At 44.4% G+C, this 24024-nt stretch overlaps 1 protein-coding gene across 3 annotated transcripts in view; it reads left to right on the top strand.

Moving 5' to 3' along the window:
• Positions 1–4748: 4748 nt before the first annotated feature.
• The window catches only part of ca8 (carbonic anhydrase VIII), a 96057-nt gene continuing 76781 nt past the window's right edge, over positions 4749–24024 (top strand). The window contains exons 1-4 of one of the 3 annotated variants that reach the window (XM_067980138.1): positions 4749–4842; positions 5622–5877; positions 6432–6623; positions 11145–11269. In XM_067980138.1, the coding sequence (XP_067836239.1) occupies positions 5802–5877; positions 6432–6623; positions 11145–11269 (393 nt within the window). In that variant the 5' untranslated portion in view covers positions 4749–4842; positions 5622–5801. The remainder of the gene's footprint in view (positions 4843–5621; positions 5878–6431; positions 6624–11144; positions 11270–24024) is intronic. The other 2 variants (XM_067980131.1, XM_067980123.1) reach the window with 2 other exon arrangements.

Genomic DNA, 24024 nt, shown 5'->3' with positions numbered 1-24024 from the left:
GGAAAGATCGGGGGGGGTGAAGAGGGTGATACTGGGGGGACATCGGGAGGGTGAAGAGGGGGACATCGGCGGGGTGAGGAGGGGAACATCGGAGTGGGAAACATTGAACCTCGGAGCAGGGTGCAAAGGTAGGTTCATTTCGTGTTTTCAGTTCCGTCTATGGTGTTTTAATTTAATTTATTTAGTTTCTTTTTCCCTGATCCGGCCCCTCACGTCTGGTTTCACCAGACGTGAATCAGAAGCGGTGGGCAAGCCGCCCAGGTAAGTTAAAAATCTTTCTAAATACTAATACTTAATAGGTAAAGTGCCTTAAGTACCTCAATGAGGTACATTATTACCTTTATTTACTCTTTATTAAAGCCGGCGGGACTTCCGTTTTCAGGTCACCTGCGCGCACACAAGTGGGTCCCTGGAAAACTCGGAAGTTAGCAGGTTGGAGCCAGCTTCCGAACCCAAACGGGATTTCTGCGATTTTCGGAGCACCCCCCCCCCCACCCCCGCCCTCTTGTCCCCAACATGCCCGTAATTGCCTCCTAAGATCATCCCCCTGGTGTCATTTATCAGTCAGCGGGAAGGCAGGGAATGGGCCTGACAGCAGTGGGTGTTTGGCAGCACTGGTTTGTAACTTTTTAAGGGATCTATGTGAACATTGAATTTGATGTTTTGTGACTGGTTTCTGCATGTGTATCTCACACACACACACATACAGAGCTGTAAGAAAATATAAACATTCTATTTATCAACATTCTTTTTATCTACGCTACCCCGCCACACCCCTGACCCATTTTCCTGGATCTGGGATGATTATGGTTGCAGAGCTTAAGCCCAGCAGATCCCAGGCAACAAGTGGGTACCTGCAGCTGTGAGGCAGGGAAATCCTGACAATGCTGCAGCAAGACCACCTCTGTAGCACCTGAAAAAACAGGCAAGTTAAAGAGGCAGAAGAAAAGGAAAGGTGGAAAATTGTTTTCAGGCTCCACCAAGACACTTCTAAAAAACTAAGTGTTTTGGGCCTGCATGGAAGAAGGGGAGCCCACTTCTTGGTGCTCTCCTTCCATTTGTGAAAATTGGTGCCATTACCATCTCTACCCCAGGCCTACCATCACATTCCACCAGGTGGTGACAGGGGCAGTTGGGAGGGGAGGCTGGGCTTCACCTTTCACTGACATTTGCATGCAACAGGCAGGAGGGGAGCGGCCAGCAGTGAGTTAGCAGAGGAAAATTCAGTCCTAGTTACCTAAAATCAAAAAAGTTTTATTTTTTTAGAAAAAAATCCCTCATCTTGATTAATACAAAAGTCCACACAGGAAAACATATTGTTAGTCTTAATGCCAATTGTGATTCTGACTATGCTATTATTATAGTGCAAGTTTCTTCAGGTAATTTTTATGTTAAAGGCACGATATAAATGCAAGTTGTTGTTGCGTCTGTGAAATTATCAGTTGAAGGGAAGTGTTCACCTTTGATTGTATGAAATATTTATGTGTAACTGAGCTGCATGTGTGGTAGATATTTTGCTCTGAAAAATGTTTTTGTAATTTAAGGTATTTCCAGATCATGAGCTAAATTTATCATTTCTAATTAGGTGGCTCCCTCAAAAGTAAACAGAGGGATCTTGATGTCAGTGGTCATAAAACAAATTAAAGTATCTCATGCATGTAAGAGAAATACAAAATCCAGTTAGTAAATTTAATTGGTATTTCTTTATCCAGATGTAACTGCACTGTTACCAGTTATGTGTGTACATAAACAAGGAATGGAGAAGGCACAATTGAATGGAATAGTGAGTTATCACCTTAATTCCAGAAAAACAGACTTAAATTCATTTACCTGTTTACACTGTAAGTCGAGGATAGTTAAAAATACATCGATAACTAATCTGAGCCAGTAGTTCTGAAAATGTGTGTAAATGCACGACAGGCTCTGTGTATCAGCTTATTTTCTAGAAATACAAGTTTATTTCACAGAAACATGAGACATGCTTTTTAGAGCTTTTTTACACTATTACCAAGGTGACCTTACCAATGCTAACAGGTCTGTCCATGCAATGCTAATTTTAGAAGGGGTGACCCCAATAGAGAAGACAACCACAACAATGTTTAATGAACAGCAGATTGCTAGAGTTGTTGAATTAAACTTTAAAACTAATGATTAACATTCAGCCAATACTAGTCTGGCCGAGTCCCGAAAGACACAGCTGCCAGACTGGGCCTGCAACAGGTGGTGAGCGAACCAACACAAGGGAAAAACCTACTTGACCTCGTCCTCACAAATCTACCTGTCGCAGATGCATCTGTCCATGACAGTATTGGTAGGAGTGACCACCGCACAGTCCTTGTGGAGAAGAAGTCCCATCTTCACACTGAGGGCACCATCCAACGTGTTGTGTGGCACTGCCAACATGCAAAATGGGATAGATCCAGAACAGATCTAGCAGCTCAAAACTGGGCATCCATGAGCACTGTGGGCCATCAGCAGCAGCAGAATTGTATTCCAGCACAATCTGTAACCTCATAGCCCGGCATATTCCTCACTCTGCCATTACCAACATGCCAGGGGATCAACCCTGGTTCAATGAGGAGTGTAGAACAGCATGCCAAGAGCACCAGATGTACTTAAAAATGAGGTGCCAACCTGGTGAAGCTACAACACAGGACAACATGCATGCTAAACAGCGGAAGCAACATACTATAGACAGAGCTAAGTGATTCCACAACCAACGGATCAGATCAAAACTCTGCAGTCTTGCCACATCCAATCGTAAATGGTGGTGGACAATTAAACAACTAACGGGAGGAGGAGGCTCCGTGAATCATCCCCATCCTCAATGATGACAGAGTCCAACGCGTGAGTGCAAAAGGCAAGGCTAAAGCGTTTGTAACCATCTTCAGCCAGAAGTGCCGAGTGGATGATCTGTTTCGGCCTCCTCCCGAGATCCCCACCATATATCCTACCAAAATGTATCACTTTGCATTTTTCTGCGTTAAATTTCACCTGCCACGTGTCCGCCCATGCCACTAGCCTGTCCATCAGCCTCCTCCCGATATCCCCACCATTACAGATGCCAGTCTTCAGCCAACTCGATTCACTCCACGTGATATCAAGAAACGGCTGAGTGCACTGGATACAACAAAGGCTACGGGCCCCGAAAACATCCCGGCTGTAGTGCTTAAGACTTGTGCTCCAGAACTAGCCGCTAGCCAAACTGTTCCAGTACAGCTACAACACTAACATCTACCCGACAATGTGGAAAATTGCCCAGGTATGTCCTGTCCACAAAAAGCAGGACAAATCCAATCCAGCCAATTACCGCCCCATCAGCCTACTCTCAGTCATCAGCAAAGTGATGGAAGGTGTCGTCGACACTGCTATCAAGAGGCACCTACTCACCAATAACCTGCTCACCGATGCTCAGTTTGGGTTCCATCAGGACCACTCGGCTCCAGACCTCATTACAGCCTTGGTCCAAACATGAACAAAAGAGCTGAATTCCAGAGGTGAGGTGAGAGTGACTGCCCTTGACATCAAGGCAGCATTTGACCGAGTGTGGCACCAAGGAGCCCGAGTAAAATTGAAGTCAATGGGAATCAGGGGGAAAACTCTTCAGTGGCTGGAGTCATACCTAGCACAAAGGAAGATGGTAGTAGTTGTTGGAAGCCAACCATTTCAGCTCCAGGACATTGCTGCAGGAGTTCCTCAGGGCAGTGTCCTAGGTCCAACCATCTTCAGCTGCTTCATCAATGACCTCCCCTCCATTATAACGTCAGAAATGGGGACATTTGCTGACGATTGCACAGTGTTCAGTTCCATTCACAACCCCTCAGATAATGAAGCAGCCTGTGCCCGCAAGCAGCAAGACCTGGACAACATCCAGGCTTGGGCCAATAAGTGGCAAGTAACAAGCGCGCTAGATAACTGCCAGGCAATGACCATCTCCAACAAGAGAGAGTCTAACCACCTCCCCTTGACATTCAACGGCATTACCATTGCCGAATCCCCCACCATCAACATCCTGGGGGTCACCATTGACCAGAAACTTAACTGGACCAGCCACATAAATACTGTGAGCAGGTCAGAGGCTGGATATTCTGCGGTGAGTGACTCACCTCCTAACTCCCCAAAGCCTTTCCACCATCTACAAGGCACAAGTCAAGAGTGTGATGGAATACTCTCCACTTGCCTAGATGAGTGCAGCTCCAACAACACTCAAGAAGCTCGATACCATCCAGGACAAAGCAGCCCGCTTGATTGGCAGCCCATCCACCACCCTAAACATTCACTCCCTTCACCTCCGGCGCACTGTGGCTGCAGTGTGTACCATCCACAGGACCTCTACCACTTAGAAGGACAAGGGCAGCAGGCACATGGGAACAACACCACCTACACATTCCCCTCCAAGTCACACACCATCCTGACTTGGAAATATATCGCCGTTCCTTCATCGTCACTGGGTCAAAATCCTGGAACTCCCTCCTAACAGCACTGTGGGAGAACCGTCACCACACGGACTGCAGCGGTTCAAGAAGGTGGCTCACCACCACCTTCTCAAGGGCAATTAGGGATGGACAATAAATGCTGGCCTTGCCAGCGATGCCCACATCCCAAGAATGAATTAAAAAATTCAAAACACTATGATAGTGGATGAAGGGTTAACAACTGTGATATATTTGCTATTTTGTTGAGTGCCAGGATGTACATTACAATTTCTTTTGTTTTAAAATATGACCTTTTAGAAACACTGGGAGGCCAATACTTCGGGTTGATAATGTATTTGTCAGACTTCTTGCCGTGGGCCTGAACTATTCATCGAACGCTTTGCAGAGTGGAGGAAGTCTTCTGAAGGTAAGGCAGAGTTGAGTGGCTCCAAGTGCCGTTCTAAAATTGTACAATTATTCTCTGTAATTCGACTCGAAATCCACAAAGAATAATTATTCAATAATATTTTTCCTTAATAATCCATAATGCTGAATTACAAAGTTTTGTAACGGGATTTATACTGAAGGGAGAGTGATACTGAATTCTGGTCGCGCCGCTGCAAAAAACTTTAGCCTGAAAACTATCAACATTCATCTTGCTGCTGCAATCCGAATCTGTCAACTAAGTGGGTCATTCTGATGAGCGACCAGAACTCAATGCATTTTTTCTTTCATGTCAGCGGTCTGAAATCTGTTCAGTGACACCATTCCTATAACACTAACAACGGCCCAACAACTCTCAAGTTCTAACCCTTTAATCAGCTAAAAGCGTTAACTCACCAGACGGATCTGAGAGAGCGTCCTGCTTTGAGTGAAACCTGGGGAAAGAAGTGAAAAAATCCAACTACTGTGCTTGCTGTTATTTTACGCGGTTTGGTGGTACCAAGGGTTTGCAGTTTCAAAATATTAAAAATGCATTTTACATTAAATTACACAATACTTAAACATGTCTAGACTTGTATCAGTACCTTTAACTACTAGGACCGACATTTCGACTTCTCCAAGGTGACAGGTAATGTGTGGCATTGTTTGTTTTGCATCCCGTCTAATTGCTGTTTCTGCTGAGTTGGTGAGTGGTTTATTTGTGTATTTTTGTTTTAAATCAAGATTGAACGTCCGTTTATATATCCACAATGTTTTGGTTAGGGCACGGCAAAGAGCCTGGGAGTGACCTGGAAGGTGCAGTTTGTGGGCTGTCGATCGTTTCCTGCGCGCCTGTCAATCACTGAAGGACCGCCGGGGATCTGTCATTGTGAGGAGCCGCTCGCGATCGCCCCGCAGCTCCAGCTCGAGTTCGAGCCCGCTCAGCTCCTGGCAGCGTTCTTCATGGCTGACAACACTTTCATTGACGAAACCGACCCTTACACGGACAAGGAAGGACTGGAATGGGGATATGAAGAAGGTGAGCTTTTGAACAGCTTTTTTTTTTGGGGTGTGCATGGTATTTTGGCAAGAAGTTACTCGTCATTTTTTAAGGAAACTGTATAAAAATAAAAAAATTCCATAAACTTGGGAAGATATTTTTATCATTAGGTTTGTTTCCTCGGCGAGGAATTTATTTCACAGGTATGCTTGACCTTAAAAGTATTAATTCGCCTTTGTCAACCAATCCCTTCATGTTGATGATAGGGATACGGTAAACTCCATTTGAGAAGTTTGGGTTATTCTTCAGATTCTGTGTCACCAAGTCCGAAACTATCCATGAAGCTCAACTAATGTAAGAAATAATTGTTTGTATATCTTTATAATACGGCAACTTGTAAACAGTCATGCTCTTTCTGAGTGTCACTGTTAACCTGCTGCTCCAATTTCAACCTGCGAAAACTACATCCATTTGATTTTTGAATCTGATTTTAAATTTGCCGTGTTTGAAAAATCCTTAAAAGTAAGAGTTGTGGCATAATGTAGTGCTTAGCTGAAAGCATAAACATAAACAATTTAATTGTTCTATTTTAGGAGTGGAATGGGGACTGCTGTTTCCTGAAGCTAATGGAGAGTATCAATCTCCTATAAATTTGAACTCCAGGGAGGCAAAGTATGATCCTTCACTATTGGAAGTACGCTTATCACCAAATTATGTTGTTTGTCGGGATTCTGAAGTAATTAATGATGGCCATACCATTCAGATACTGCTGAAGTCCAAATCAGGTATGTAAAACTAATGTGCAAGTAGTTTAACTTGTGCATTGGATTATGAAATGTTTGTTTTTGCATTTATGCATCTCAGTCTAATGCATTGTTTATCAATTGTGATAATGTGTGGTAGATGAAGCTGCCTGTGTAGATTGACTAGATCTGCACAGTTTACAGAACTGGCTTTCAGCAGAAGGCTCAATGGCTTAATATTGCTTATGGCACACAACATAGACAGAAGATTCCTTCTGTGTTCTATTTGTAGCGAGGTCATGAACACATTTACTATTTTGCCACAAATAGAGCACAAAGGAAATTTTATTCTATGTATGTTTGCAGGACATCTTTTTCCAACTTCGTAAAATAGGAATCTTACCCAGATGAAACAACAGATTGGTATGTCTTTTGGAGAGGGTGATAAATCTGAATATGAATCTAAATCAACTTATACTAAAATTGATCTCAATATGCATGGGTTTGAATCTTATCCTAAAGCTGTCCTGTTGCAAGATGGCACTGATTTAACACATATAATTCATCCAATTTTTCATTGTCAAGTGAATTTCAGATTTCAGGACTGATTTGACTATGAAAAGGTATGAGTTTTTGTAAGATTTAGAGACATCATTGAATTAGTTTATTTTTAGGCTCGGTGGTCCTTACCATGTGTTGTAGAGTGTTTTATGGCTTTTCAGTATTAAAGTTATGTGGTTGCATATATACAGAAACAAACAAGAACTCTATTAATAGTAAGCACCTCTGAAAGGAAACTGATAATATATAGGATAATCTGTGGCTGTTGCTAAGGCCCGAGGCAAAAATTGAATCAAAGATTTTCAGGCATTAATGGAACCCTGTTTTGCATTTTTAACAAAATATATATACGCATCAGACAGAATTGGGGTAATTTTACAAACTTGGAGCCTCACTCATTGGAGCACATGTCAGAGGTCTGGAAAATTAGAAGCGCTGTGAATTGGGCACACTGACATCTGCACCAGATTCTTCAATTCATGCTCATGGTGAGTAAGTCTTTGTGCTTTCTACCATGTAAGATTACCCCTTATGTTTATTGCCAAAGTTTGTTGAGTTCCTCAGCAGTGTTAGTTGCCATTTCTGTTGGTGGTATTCATATTTAGCTGTTGGGTAGTAAAGTTCACAAACAATGTAGGTGGTAAGTATGCAACATCACTTTACTGGTGACACCAATTTTTAAGTAATGACAGAATGAAAGAAATACAAAAATAAAGATGCAGTAGTTACCAAACTAAAGAAATAGGCCTGGAAATTCCTCACAAGCGGATGCACCATAGAAAATATGGCGGGGTGGAACTTCCACCTGCCAGGCTGCCCTGGCGCTGACCTCATCCAAATTCCTGAGAGAATCATTAGCGTAAAAGGGGCAGGTGCTTCCTGTGTGCCCATCCCACGAGGAGTCTGGGATGTCTTGCAGCTCTGTGGGGGGGTGGGTGTGGGAGCGGGTGGGCTGCTCTAGCCTGGAACATATTTTATATCCTGAAGTCATCATTGGTGTAGTTGCCGTTTTCTTAACATTGGTGATCTCTGTGATCGACTGCTGTTGGGAAATGACATTGTGGGCCTGTTGTATGGCAAGCATGCCTGCATCATGCAGATGTACTGTATGTTGGCCAGATGTTAGGTGAAACTGGCGGGTTTTTCTAGTGAGGTGTACCATCCCTTCCGTTCCCCCCTCTTAACAGTGACAACTTAGTGAGGTCAGAAAGGGGTGGAAACCTGGTGAAATAGGGTTCAGCTTTAGACTTCCTCATCGCACAAATTACATGATTTCCATGCCAAATTTTTTTTCTCTGCCAACTTTCTATCTCCCCCCCCCCCCCCATTTCTGGAGGCATGAACTCCGTTTCTTCATAGCTACGCTTAATTATGTCATTATCCAACATTCTCTACCAGTGAGGAATACTGAATAGCAAATAGTAGTGGAGACCCTCGCTTACGTTTGGATGTCCATCATGAAGCCTCTGAACCCTATCAATGACCCCGTTGAAACCTAGACAGCTCAAGCTGATTCTGCTTATATTTCTTATTAGTTGTCTTGTCCTATTTGAGTTTAATGGACCTGCAATTTTGAAAGGGCTGTTTCTCCTGCTGTTGCCTCACTGGTAAGTAAATCCCAAACCACAACACCAGGGTCTGCTAGTATTAGCAATTTGAGATATATGCAAATTAATAGGAATATCTATTTAAATTTATAGGTGGCCCCTAAGGCTCCAAATTCATGCCTATGTGACCCACAAAGACAAACTAACCCAGGGGCATTGAGGCCAATATTATGCTTCTACTGCTGCCCTGCCTGATATCAGCTAACTCAGCACAGGCCAGGGATAGAATCTGGGACCCTCCATGTCCTTTGGCTCACCTACTCACTGACCCATGGGTGAGTAAGTATTTGATTTCAACCAACTGGTTAAAAGTCCATCTACTCATATTAACCTAGATGATTTGGGCTAAAATTCTCAGTTTGTTTGCAAAACAAAACAGCCGAAAATACCAAAAACTGGAAAAACCACTTGAATCACAGCATCTGGTGGCTGTTCATTGAGCAGCACAAGCTACAGTCAAGAAGGAAAGAACGTGCATTTATATAGCACCTATGAAACATACAAAAATGAAGGACAAGAAAAGACTAGCTGGTCCTATACTGTCATGGTGCAATTTATGCACACCATGACCCTCAACCACGCTGTCCCAACTCCCCACCAACCAGCCATGTAAACTCCTGGGAAAGGCAAAATATCAGAAAAAAAAACCTTAGACCAATTAAGGGAAAAAAATCTGGGAAATTACTGTCTGATCCCCTGAAGATGATCGAACAAATTCCAGGAAACCATGGTGACTCCCAAAACCTACCTACTTTCTATACATAGTTATGTCGGCTACACGGAGGAACTTGTCCAGCTTCCCTTTGAATGTTTGCAGTGAATCTGAGCATGTTCCATAGGTCGACAAATCTGTGAAAAGAAATACCTCCTGACATTTAACCTAATTCTATGCTTATGGACTTATACTCATGCCCACTGGTCCTCACTAACCTACCTAACTCAAATAGCTAATCCACATGGACTGGATCTAATCTAATTCTTTCATTATTTTAAAGGCCTCATTCAAATCTCCTCAATGTCTACACTTTTCTAAAGTAAAAAGCTCCAGCTCTCTAACCCTATTGTGGTACATAAAGGCCTTTGAACTAGATATTAATCTTGTACCTCTCCTCTGAACCTTATTCAGGGCCTCTAATAGCCTACCATGTGAGAGGACTAAAACTGGACACACTACTCTAAGTAAGGCCTTATACAAAGACAGTATAGTATTTTTTTTGTTTTGTATTTAATCCTGGCAACACATCCTAATATGTTTACTTTTGCATTAGTTTCATGACACTAGTTATGAACCTGCAGAGATTCATGTACTATAACACCCAGGCCTTTCTCCTGCTCAACAGCCTCAAGCACACAACCTTGCATGGTGTACACATGCTTGGAGTTGGCCCAACCCATGTGGATAACACTACATATATATTAAGTGACATTTGCCATACCCGAACCAGTTTCCCCCATTGCATTTAGATCTACCTGAGGGATAACTGTTGGCGGGGATACTTCCCCTGCTTTTCTTTGAATCATGCCATGGGATCTTTTATGTTCTCCTGAGCAGGCAGTTGGTGCCTTGGTTTAATGTCTCATTCGAAAGAGGACACTTCTGACAATGCAGTGCTCCCTGAAGGAGCATCAAGTACTTTGGGTCCCAGATAGCACCAACCACTAAACCCAATCAGAAGATTAATTGTGGGAAAGGGCAGATAAGAAATCATGTTGGTATGCTCCAAGTGGAACAAAAATAATTCACATTTTTTATGATCCAGATTGAGTTATCCCATAAGGATTCTCATTTCTATGTGAAGTGTCAAAAGGAAGAACCACATCTATTCAAGTAGGGCATGGAAAACTAGAAGATAATTTGTTCTCGCTTTTATAAAATTCTGTATCCTTAATGAGAAAAGTGATGTATAATTTACAGATTTAAAATCTGTAATTAATTACTTGGTCTACTTTTGTCGCATTTTGATTTTAAAGCGCTTAATTAATGCACTATTTTTAACTTTATTTAATGCTGATGAGTGCAGAGACTTAATTTTTCTCTATAATGGTAGTACTAGAGCTTTGTTTCTAGGCCATGTTATGACCTGAAAAAGGTAAAAGCTTCTTTGAGTGTTTGTTGTGTTGCTTTTAGTCTTAGTTTGTTGCTGTTGATGTATTCAGTTCAAATTAATGAACGTGAAGTATATCAACCTGTGTTCACTAAGGATGGCTACACAAAAAAAAAAGGAGATGCAGTAAAGTACACATATTATGTGCAAAATTTAATGTCTGTAGACAACTTAAATCCTATATTTTAAAGTACACATATTATGTGCAAAATTTAATGTCTGTAGACAACTTAAATCCTATATTTTAATTTACAGTAATGTTGTAAAATTATTTTTTTGATCTATTGTAGTTTTAACTGATGGCCCGTTGCTTAGAAATCATGAATATGAATTGCATGAAGTTCGATTTCACTGGGGTAAAGAGAACCAACGTGGCTCTGAACATACTGTTAATTTTAAAGCATTTCCCATGGAGGTAAGTGCCGGACCAAAGTACATTTGTGAATGATTAGTGTAATGCATGAAGTTTGAGAATACCCCATTAGATATTGTATTATTTTCTCAGCTGAAAATAAGAAAAATAGTTCTTTTGTATAACAAAAAACTCAAAAGATATCCTGATATATTGTGGAGTGCCAATAATCGATCTTATTTTTGGTTTTTACGAATGTTGAGCACTCATTATGCTGTCCTGACCAAGTGGCTAAAAAGCATTGTCAGAATAATATCCTGTTTAGCATTCTCTACTACCCTTTATTTAAAAAGGGTAGTAGGCAGAAGGCTGGAAATTATAGACCAGTTAGCCTAACATCTGTGGTGGGTAAAATTTTGGAGTCTATTATTAAGGAGACAGTAGCGGAACATTTGGATAAACATAATTTAATAGGACAAAGTCAGCATGGCTTTACGAAGGGGAAGTCATGAATGACAAATTTGCTTGAGTTCTTTGAGGACATAACGTACAGGGTGGATAAAGGGGAACCAGTGGACGTAGTGTATTTAGACTTCCAGAAGGCATTCGACAAGGTGCCACATAAAAGATTATTGTTCAAGATAAAGAATCACTGGATTGGGGGTAATATTCTGGCATGGGAGGAGGATTGGTTATCTAACAGGAAGCAGAGAGTTGGGATAGATGGTTCATTCTCAGACTGGCAACCAGTAGCCAGTGGTGTTCCGCAGGGGTCGGTGCTGGGTCCCCAACTCTTTACAATCTATATTAACGATTTGAAGGAGGGGACCGAGTGTAACATATCAAAGTTTGCAGATGATACAAAGATGGGAGGGAAAGTGGAGAGTGAGGAGGACATAAAAAACCTACAGGGGGATATAGACAGGCTAGGTGAGTGGGCGGAGATTTGGCAGATGCAATACAATATTGGAAAATGTGAGGTTATGCACTTTGGCAGGAAAAATCAGAGAGCAAGTTATTATCTTAATGGCGAGAAACTGGAAAGTACTACAGTACAAAGGGATCTGGGGGTCCTAGTGCAAGAAAATCAAAAAGTTAGTATGCGGGTGCAGCAGGTGATCAAGAAGGCCAACGGAATGTTGGCGTTTATTGCTCGGGGGATAGAATATAAAAACAGGGAGGTATTGCTGCAGTTATATAAGGTATTGGTGAGACCGCACCTGGAATACTGCATACAGTTTTGGTCTCCATACTTAAGAAAAGACATACTTACTCTTGAGGCAGTACAAAGAAGGTTCACTCGGTTAATCCCGGGGATGAGGGGGTGGACATATGAGGAGAGGTTGAGTAGATTGGGACTCTACTCATTGGAGTTCAGAAGAATGAGAGGTGATCTTATTGAAACATATAAGATTGTGAAGGGGTTTGATCGGGTGGATGCGGTAAGGATATTCCCAAGGATGGGTGAAACTAGAACTAGGGGGCATAATCTTAGAATAAGGGGCTGCTCTTTCAAAACTGAGATGAGGAGAAACTTCTTCACTCAGAGGGTAGTAGGTCTGTGGAATTTGCTGCCCCAGGAAGCTGTGGAAGCTACATCATTAAATAAATTTAAAACAGAAATCGACAGTTTCCTAGAAGTAAAGGGAATTAGGGGTTACGGGGAGCGGGCAGGAAATTGGACATGAATTTAGATTTGAGGTTAGGATCAGATCAGCCATGATCTTATTGAATGGCGGAGCAGGCTCGAGGGGCCGATTGGCCTACTCCTGCTCCTATTTCTTATGTTCTTATGTACTGTATGGGCTCGATTATAGGGTCGGGTTTCCAGCGGGGGGGCCCCGAAAATCCCGATATGCGGTCACGTGACCGGATCGCGCCGCGATCCCGACCACTTCCGGGTTCCCCGATGACGTGCGGGGCTGCGTGCGTGGCCCCCGCTGGTGGGAATCCCGCAGGCAATTAAAGCCAGCGGGGTTCCAATTGAGAGTACTTACCTTGCTTGTTGAGGTAAGTTAATGAGCTGAATCAGCTGTCAAAAGAGGAAGTGTGGGATTTTACCTGCATCGCAGAGTGTTTCACACACTGGGGGAAACAGTCTCCCTCCAACCAGGCGTGTTGCAGCCAGCAGCCTGTGGCAGGTGCCAAGGTGCACTCCACGGGGGAGAGCCCTCACCCACGCAGGAGGCCACCGCGGCACATAGGGCAACCCCTGCCCCCCACCACCCCCCGACAAGCCAGAGGACAGACCGACATGAAACCGCAGCCCCAGTCCGAGGAACCACCCACCTACCCTGCACAACCCCTCAGACCAACACCTGCCAGATGGGTGGTGTGTGGACACCCTCGGAGGACGAACAGCATGACCAGCCCCAGCAGCCTCGCAGTCCACGCCGTCCACCGCAGAGACGTGGAGCCCCCCAACATGGTGTTGTTGCACGCCCACCTGCACAGCAGGAGGGAGGGCTACCGCAGAGAGAGACGCATCGCAGAGGGCACTACCCTCGCCACAGGGTCCACAGACCGAGGCGCAGCTCCCTGGACCTCTCCGAGCAGCAGTGCACATGGAGGCGCAGATTCGCTCGACATGTAGTCGTCGAGATCTGCAGCCTCTTTCATGCCGAGCTGCTCCTGGCTGGCCCCAGCACCAACTGCTTACCTGTCGCTGGCAAAGTCACCACTGTCCTCCACACCTTCTCCTCCGCATCCTTCCAGGGTGCAGCCGGCTACACCACCGATGTCCTCTCAGTTGTCTGCGCGGAAGAGCCCTGCAAATACACCTGCACCTACTCTGCAGTAACACGATGGGTGGCATCAGTGGTGGGTCCTCATCGTGATACCCAGGAGCGGGCATTATTGGACCCAACGGACAGGATTTGCGGAGACATGGCAGTGGTGGTGCCAATATAATGTGTGATGTTTGTTGCTCTGAAATTCAATATAGGTAACACCCATGGCAAACCCTCAGACACCCTTGTGCACCCCCTTCATGCTCACGACACGTTTGCCTTACGCTGCCTACTGCACATATGTGATGCATGCCCTGTGGCTGCAGCACAGGTGGTGGCAGGTTGAGTGAGGCTGGCCGTGAGGGAGATGCACGAGAGGGTGAGTATGGGATGGAGCCATGAGATTGTATGAGGATTGGGTTGCGTGTTAGTGGCAGGATGAGTACTGGCGAGGTGAGTAGGTGGAGGTAAGATGAGGATGGGGTTTGAGTGGGTATGAAGGGTGATGTGACAGAGTAGTGTTGGCGGTGCCGAAGGAGATGTGGGGTGGGGGCAGTGTTGTGGCAGACGGAGTGTAGGGGAAAGACTTTGTGTTCTCACTGTGGCTGACCTACTGCAGTCATTGCAGCGCCTCCTGCACTGTATGCAGGTGGGCCATATGTTGGTGGCGCAGGTGACCCCCTCTGCCACCTCAAGCCAGGCCTTCTTGGTGGCAGAGGCAGGCCGCTTCCACCCGCCCGCCGGGGGGAAGATCTCTGTCCTCCCCCTCCTCCTCACCCCATCTGATGATACCTGGGGTGAGGCATCATTAAACTGGGAGCAGCCTTCCCCCTGGGCTGCTCCATGCTGCAATTTGTTCCATTGGTTGCAGCATCTGTCAGTGGAGGACTGCCCCTTTAACTAGAGAGCCTCCAGCTGACAGACCGTACTGCGCATGCGCAGCCCGCCCGACGCGCAGACCAGCGGCGCGGACCCCGGAGGAGCAGGTAATTGATTCCTATTAGTGGGTTGCCTGCTACGATCGCGCGGGCAACCCACTAATTTCGCCGAGCGTGTTGACCACGCTCCCGGAGGACCACCCGCCGGAAGCCCGCAGGCCTGGTAAAATCGAGCCCTATGTCTCAGCTGTTATTGAGGAATTAGATGCCGAATCCTGGGTAGCTTTTATTGTGCTGTCACTTTTTCAGGCTGCCTCTTCCTCCCCCACCCCCTAACAAAAGTTCTTAGATTCTTGGGCATTAGTTCAGCACTTCAGCCTGCTTTTCTGCTGGGCTTTTTTTGCCTGGGTTCCCACCTTCTGCCGAAGGGTTGGGTGGGGGTCCTTGCACTCGGTATCACAACTTGAAGGCCAGAAGGTTTTGAACATATTTTCTTTTCAAATGGACAAACGTTAAATTTTTTGTTGATAAAAAGCAAATAAAGAACAAATTATATTGCTGACTGTCCTTGTCTTTGAAGCCTTGAATTTGTACTTGTTCGATCTGGCAGCTGGAAGTAGTAATTTGTCCTGAAGAGTGGCCACTTTTAAAGTGGGAACATCTCAGTTAATCTCCTTTTAAGTCAGGCTAATGAGTGGCTAAACTGGAATATCTGAACAGGTGACAAGATCCCTGGGTTTGCAAACTTCACGAAAATAAACAGTAAATTTTGTGCCTCTCCATATTGAAGCAGGAGGGTGGTTAAACTCCTGGGCCAGTCTATTAGCTGCGGGTTCAGACTTCGGTACTACTGTATGTACCAACTCAAGCTGTTACCTGAAGATGTGGAAAGGCATCTGAGTGACTGGTTTATTGAGCACTCCATTCTGTAGCGGTGGCTCATAAGAACATAAGAAATAGGAGCAGGAGTAGGCCATACGGCTCCTCAAGCCTGCTTCGCTATTCAATCAGATCATGATTGATCTTTGACCTCAACTCCACTTTCCTGCCCGATCCTTATACCCCTTGACTCCCCTAGAGCCCAGAAATCTGTCTATCTCAGCCTTGAATATACTCAACGACTCAGCATCCACAGCCCTCTGGGGTAGAGAATTCCAGAGATTCATAACCCTCTGGGTGAAGAAATTCCTCTTCATGAGATCACCTCTCATTCTTCTAAACTCCAGAGAGTATAGGACCATTCTACTCAACCTCGCCTCATATGACAACCCTCTCATCCAAGGAATTAAATCTAGTGAACCTTTGCTGCACTGTCTCGAAGGCAAGTACATCCTTCCTTAGGTAAGGAGACGAAACTGTACGCAGTACTCCAGGTGAGGTCTCACCAAAGCCCAATACAACTGTAGTAAGACTTCCTTACTTTTGTATTCCATCCTCCTTGCAATAAAGGTCAACATTCCATTTGCTTTCCTAATTGCCTGCTGTACCTGCAAGCTAACTTCTTGTGTTTCTTGTACGAGGACACCCAAGTCTCTCTGAACACCAACATTTAATAGTTTCTCATCATTTAAAAAATGTTCTGTTTTTCTATTCTTCCTACCAAAGTCAATAACCTCACATTTCCCCACATTGTACTCCATCTGCCACGTTCTTGCCCACTCGCTTAACCTGTCTGTATCCCTTTGCAGACTCTTTGGGGGTGATTTTAAAATGGAGCCGGGAAGGGAGCTTGGGGGGCGGTGGGGGGCAAATTGAGGTCGGGAAACCCATTAGTACGGGTCTCCCGGATGTCCTTACGATTTTTATGTAAGGACATCTTTTTTTTTGTCAGTTTCCCGTCCGACTGACCGGCTGATTGACAGGCTGGTCTCAGTCGGATGGGAGACCAGCCAGGGAGAGGACGTCTTCATGTAAGTCTGCAGGTAAGTTTTTGTTTGTATGATTGGGGGGGGGCATGGGGGGGTCATGGGTGGGCATGGGGGACATGGGTGGGCAAGGGGCATGGGTGGGCAAGGTGGGCATGGGTGGGCATAGGTGGGCATGGGGGTCACGAGTCATAGGGGATGGGATCGGTGGGGGGGGGTGTGACGGGAACGGGGGGGTCATCGCAGGGGTCCGCAATTGTTGAGGAGGAAGGTTGGAGGATCGGAGTGGGGGGGAGGATCAGAGTGGGCGGATTAGGGCCGGGGATCTGAATGGGTGGGTTGTGGGACGGTGATCGGGTGTAGGGCGATCGGGGTCGGGGGTTCGCGATCGGGGGTCGGGGGGGTCCGCGCAAGTAGGCTTGTTAGGCTTGGGGGAAGCTCTCCTGCTCCTCCCGGCCCACAAACTGTGTCTTTCTAGGCACCTTCCTGTTAGTCTCGGGTCTTCTCGTCTTCTATCACGAGGCGTAAAACAGAAGTCCAGGGAATCCTGGCCCCCCGGGTTTGAAATAGGGAACTTGTGAAAAATGAAAGCCTGAAGCCTCCTTGAAAGGTTTTAAGGCCAGACATGCCTCCTGGGAATGGGTTAGTCGCCCACCCCTTGTCCTGCCCCGGTGAAAACCGGAAATGGGTGGGTTGGAGGCAGGTTGGGGGCAGCTCTGAAATGGTAGCAATTTTCAATGGACCCCCAGCCCCAACCCACCCGTTTTTTAATTTGAAAATTGAGCCCTTTGTGTCCTCACAACTTACTTTCCCACCTAGCTTTATATCATCAGCAAACTTGGATACATTACACTCAGTCCCTTCATCTAAGTCATTAATATAGATTGTAAATAGCTGAGGCCCAAGCACCAATGCGTGTGGCACCCCACTAGTTACAGCTTGCCAACCTGAAAATGACCTGTTTATCCCTACTCTGTTTTCTGTCTGTTAACCAACCCTCAACCCATGTGAATATATTACCCCAACCCCATGAGCCCTTATCTTGCGTAACAACCTTTTATGTGGCATCTTATCGAATGCCTTTTGAAAATCCAAATATACTACATTCATTGGTTCCCCTTTATCTACCCTGCTAGTTACATCCTCAAAACACTCTAATAAATTTGTCAAACACGATTTCCCTTTCAAAAAACCATGCTGCCTAATTATATTATGATATTCTAAGTTATTGGCTGGTAACAGAAAGAGATGCAGAATACAAGGTGACAGAGAGAATGTGGTGGCTAAGAAGTGGTTTCAGTGAGCAGCCGTAGGTCCTGTGGACGAATCACTGAAAGCGGCATCTCAGCTGACTCTTGTCCTCATCATATAGCACCGAAGGCAAGGTTCTAACTACTATGAAATAATAATTGCCCTCACAGTTATTGCTCTTTGTCTCTTGTGGCACAACACCTGGCTAGGAGATGCCTCACAACACCTGGCTAGGAGATGCCTCACAAGTGCAGCATTAAAAACCACAGCTCTATTTTTATAAAGACAAACTAACTTCACAGATCTGGAATAGCCTCTGAAAAGCAATTAACAATACATTGATTAACTTCTTTTGAAAAAGTCGGCTTAGTATATTTTTTAGAACAAGACTGAAGATTACAAGAGTAACAGTAGACACAAAACTATAAAAAAAGGCTAACAGCATTTTTATTTTTATAAATTGGGGCATAGAGTACAAGAGCAATGATGTAATGACAGATTTGTACAAGACAATGATTAGACCACAGCTAGAGTACTGTGTGAAGTTCTAGGTACTTCGATAGGGAAAAGACATTAAAGCCATAGAGAGCATAAAGTGTAAGTTCACCAGGATGAGACCAGGGCTGAGTAATAGTAATTATAAGGAGAGACTTCAGATAATGGGGCTATTTCGAATGGAGTAGAGAAGATTATCAGAAGTCAGTGAAGAAAGGTCATCAATTTAAATTCATCACCAAGAGTGAGGATAGAAGTTTGGAGGAGTTTCTTTATGAAGAGTGTTGTTGGAGCGTGGAATACTTTGCCACCGGGAGTAGTTCAGGCAGAGACCACTGCATCTTTTAAAGGAAAAGTGGATAAATAATATATGGGGAGGGAGCAGAATTAGTTTTGAATTGCTCTAGCAAAGGGCCACCATGGACTCAAAGAGCCAAAGCCGAAAAGTTCTGACTAAGCAAATGTGACCTTAAATGGATTAAAAGTGAGATTGAGGAGAAATTAGCTGTACAAATTCTTCAGGGAGAAAGAAGGAGGGAATCACTGGGATGAATATAAGAAAATGTAGAAACATGTTAAAAGGGTTAGCAGTGGGCCAAAGAGAAACCTGGAGAAAGGCATAGAAGTTGAGGCTCAGCAAAACATTTCAATAACTCTTAGTACCACAACAGTAAGAGGGCAATCAGAGAAGAAGTGACCCCCGTAAAAAATGCAAATAGCTTGAAACTGAGGATGAGCGCAAAATAATCTGAATGACTACTTCTTCTGAGTGTTCACAATGAAAGACATGAGCAATATGACCACTCCAAAAACAGATGTCCCAAATATAGTCAAAAGCAAAATACTGCGGATGCTAGAAATCTGAAATTAAAACCAGAAAATGCTGGAGAAGCTCAGCAAGTGAGGCAGCATCTGTGGAGAAAGAAACAGAGTTAACATTTCAGGTCAAAGACCTTTTGTCAGAACTGGAAGATGTTAAAGAGTTAAAACTTTAAAATAATGGAATTAATTAGCAGGAGTAATCATGAGAATTATCTGCAGAAGAACCGAGTTAACCATTGACTATTCCAATGCTCTCCTGGCGGGCCTCCCTTCTTCCACCCTCTATAAATTTGACCTCATCCAAAACTTTGTTGCCTGTATCCTAACTCGCACCAAGTCCCAGAATTCCTGGAGTGTGTACGTGATGGTTTTCTAGACCAACACGTTGAGGAACCAACTGGAGAACAGGCGATCCTAGACTGGGTATTGTGCAATGAGAAAGGATTAATTAACAGTCTTGTTGTGCGGGGTCCCTTAGGGAAGAGCGACCATAACATGATAGAATTCCTCATTAAGATGGAGAGTGAAGTAGTTGAATCCGAAACTGGGGTCCTGAATCTAAATAAAGGACATTACGAAAGTACAAGGTGCGAGTTGGCTATGATAGATTGGGAAACTTTACTAATAGGGATGATGGTAGATACGCAATGGCTAATATTTAAAGAACGTGTGCAGGAATTACAACAATTATTCATTCCTGTCTGGCGCAAAAATAGTACAGGAAAGGTGGCTTAACTGTGGCTTACAAAAGAAATTAGGGATAGTATTAGATCCAAAGAGGAGGCATATAAAATTGCCAGAAAAAGCGGCAAGCCTGAGGATTGGGAGCAGTTCAGAATTCAGCAAAGGAGGACAAAGATTGATTAAGAGGGGAAAAATAGAGTATGAGAGTAAACTAGCAGGGAACATAAAAACTGACTGTAAAAGCTTCTATAAATATGTCAAGAGAAAAAGATTAGTGAAGACAAATGTAGGTCCCTCACAGTCAGAAATGGGGGAAATTATAATGGGGAACAAAGAAATGGCAGAACAATTAAACACATGCTTTGGTTCTGTCTTCACAAAAGAGGACACAAATAACCTGCCAGAAATGTTAGGGAACCAAGGGTCTAGTGAGAGGGAGGAACTGAAGGAAACCAGTATTAGAAAAAAAAATAGTGCGAGGGAAAGTAATGGGGCTAATGGCTGACAAAACAGGGAAAAAACAGGGAATTACAGCCCAGTTAGCCTAACATCAGTAGTGGGGAAAATGCTGGAGTCTATTATAAAAGATGTGATTACAGAACATTTGGAGGGCATTAACGGGGTTGGACAAAATCAGCATGGGTTTATGAAAGGGAAATCATGCTTAACAAATCTACTGGAGTTTTTTGAGGATGTAACTAGTAGAACAGATAGGGGAGAACCAGTGGATGTGATGTATTTGGATTTTCAGGAGGCTTTTGATAAGGTCCCACACAAGAGGTTAGTGTGCAAAATTAAAGCACATGGGATTGGGGGGAATATACTGGCATGGATTGAGAATTGGTTGACAGACAGGAAACAGAGAGTAGGAATAAACGGGTCTTTTTCCGGGTGGCAGGCAGTGACTAGTGGGGTACCGCAGGGATCAGTGCTTGGGCCCCAGCTATTCACAATATATATCAATGATTTGGATGAGGGAACTAAATGTAACATTTCCAAGTTTGCAGACGACACAAAGCTGGGGTGGAATGTGAGCTGTGAGGAGGATGCAAAGAGGCTCCAATGTGATTTAGACAAGTTGGGTGAGTGGGCAAGAACATGGCAGATGCAGTATAACGTGGATAAATGTGAGGTTATCCACTTTGGTTGTAAAAACAGAAAGGCAGACTATTATCTGAATGGTGATAGATTGGGAAAAGGGGAGGTGCAACGAGACCTGGGTATCCTTGTACACCAGTCGCTGAAAGTGAGCATTCGGGTTCAGCAAGCAGTTAGGAAGGCGAATGGTATGTTGGCCTTCATTGCAAGAGGATTTGAGTACAGGAGCAGTGATGTCTTGCTGCAGTTATACAGGGCCTTGGTGAGACCACATCTGGAGTATTGTGTGCAGTTTTGGTCTCCTTATCTGAGGAAGGATATCCTTGCCATAGAGGGAGTGCAACGAAGGTTTACCAGACTGATTCCTGGGATGGCAGGACTGATGTATGAGGAGAGATTGGGTCAACTAGGCCTATATTCACTAGAGTCTAGAAGAATGAGAGGTGATCTCATCGAAACATATAAAATTCTAACAGGACTAGACAGACTAGATGCAGGGAGCATGTTCCCGATGACTGAGGAGTCCACAACCAGGAGTAACAGTCTCAGGATACGGGGTATGCCATTTAGAACCGAGATGCAGAGAAATTTTTCACTCAGAGGGTGGTGAACCTGTGGAATTCTTTACCACAGAAGGCAGTGGAGCTCAAGTCATTAGATGTATTCAAGAAGGAGATAGATATATTTCTTAATGCTAAAGGGATCAAGGAATATGGGGAAAAAGCAGGAATAGGGTACTGAGTCAAACGATCGGCTATGATTATTTTGAATGACGGAGCAGGCCTGAAGGGCTGAATGGCCTACACTTGCTCTTATTTTCTATGTTTCTATGTTTCTACCCATCACCCTGTGCTCGCAGACCTACATTGGCTGCCGGTCCGGCAATGCGTCAATTTTAAAATTCTCATCCTCGTTTTCAAATCTCTCCATGGCCTCACCCCTCCCTATCTCTGTACCATTCTCCAGCCCTACAAACCTCCGAGGTCTCTGCACTCGTCCAATTCTGGCCTCTTGCGCATCCCCAATTTTAATCGCTCCACCATTGGCGGCCGTGCCTTCAACTGCCTAGATCCTAGGCTCTGGAATTCTCTCCCTAAACCTCTCTCCCTCTCTACTTCCCTCTCCTCCTTCAAGACACTCCTTAACATACCTTTTTGACCAAACTTTTGGTCACCTGTGCTAACATCTCCTTATTTGGCTCGTTATCAAATTTTGTTTGATAATGCTCCTGTAAAGCGCCTTGGATCGTTTTTCTACGTTAAAGGTGCTATATAAATGCAAGTTATTGTTAATGGCAATCAACATGTATTCAGAAGGGGAGGATCCTGACCAACCTCTTCAACTTCTTTGAGGAAGTGGTAATCCAATCTTAAGCCCCATGATGTGGTGTACCTCAGCAAACAGGGGACTCTACGGGGGGAGGAGCTAAATACGATTAAAATCACTCAGGAGATGGTACTCAGTAAAATAATGGGACTCAAGGCGGATAAATCCCCTGGACCTGATGGCTTCCATCCTAGGGTCTTGAGGGAAGTGGCAGTAGGGATTGTGGATGCTTTGGTGATAGTTTTCCAAAATTCCCTGGACTCAGGAGAGGTCCCGGCAGATTGGAAAACTGCTAATGTAACACCGTTATTTAAAAAGGGTAGTAGGCAGAAGGCTGGAAATTATAGGCCAGTTAGCTTAACATCTGTGGTGGGTAAAATTTTGGAGTCTATTATTAAGGAGACAGTAATGGAACATTTAGATAAGCATAATTTAATAGGACAAAGTCAGCATGGCTTTATGAAAGGGAAGTCATGTCTGACAAATTTGCTTGAGTTCTTTGAGGATATAACGTACAGGGTGGATAAAGGGGAACCAGTGGACATAGTATATTTAGACTTCCAGAAGGCATTCGACAAGGTGCCACATAAAAGATTATTACTTAAGATAAAAAATCACGGGATTGGGGGTAATATTCTGGCATGGGTGGAGGATTGGTTATCGAACAGGAAGCAGAGAGTTGGGATAAATGGTTCATTTTCGGACTGGCAACCAGTAACCAGTGGTGTTCCACAGGGGTCGGTGCTGGGTCCCCAACTCTTTACAATCTATATTAACGATTTGGAGGAGGGGACCGAGTGCAACATATCAAAATTTGCAGATGATACAAAGATGGGAGGGCAAGTAGAGAGTGAGGAGGACATAAAAAACCTGCAAGGGGATATAGACAGGCTGGGTGAGTGGGCGGAGATTTGGCAGATGCAATATAATATTGGAAAATGTGAGGTTATGCACTTTGGCAGGAAAAATCAGAGAGCAATTTATTTTCTTAATGGCGAGAGACTGGAAAGTACTGCAGTACAAAGGGATCTGGGGGTCCTAGTGCAAGAAAATCAAAAAGTTGGTATGCAGGTGCAGCAGGTGATCAAGAAAGCCAACGGAATGTTGGCTTTTATTGCTAGGGGGATAGAATATAAAAACAGGGAGGTATTGCTGCAGTTATATAAGGTATTGGTGAGACCGCACCTGGAATACTGCATACAGTTTTGGTCTCCATACTTAAGAAAAGACATACTTGCTCTCGAGGCAGTACAAAGAAGGTTCACTCGGTTAATCCCGGGGATGAGGGGGCGGACATATGAGGAGAGGTTGAGTAGATTGGGACTCTACTCATTGGAGTTCAGAAGAATGAGAGGCGATCTTATTGAAACATATAAGATTGTGAAGGGGCTTGATCGGGTGGATGCAGTAAGGATGTTCCCAAAGATGGGTGAAACTAGAACTAGGGGGCATAATCTTAGAATAAGGGGCTGCTCTTTCAAAACTGAGATGAGGAGAAACTTCTTCACTCAGAGGGTGGTAGGTCTGTGGAATTTGCTGCCCCAGGAAGCTGTGGAAGCTACATCATTAGATAAATTTAAAACAGAAATCGACAGTTTCCTAGAAGTAAAGGGAATTAGGGGTTATGGGGAGCGGGCAGGAAATTGGACATGAAGCTGAGTTCGGATCGG

Source organism: Heptranchias perlo, chromosome 3 (genome assembly GCF_035084215.1).
Source record: "Heptranchias perlo isolate sHepPer1 chromosome 3, sHepPer1.hap1, whole genome shotgun sequence".
Lineage (NCBI taxonomy): Eukaryota > Metazoa > Chordata > Chondrichthyes > Hexanchiformes > Hexanchidae > Heptranchias > Heptranchias perlo.
The sequence above is the reverse complement of the archived record's forward strand: the minus strand, read 5'-3'. Positions and strand labels throughout refer to the sequence as shown.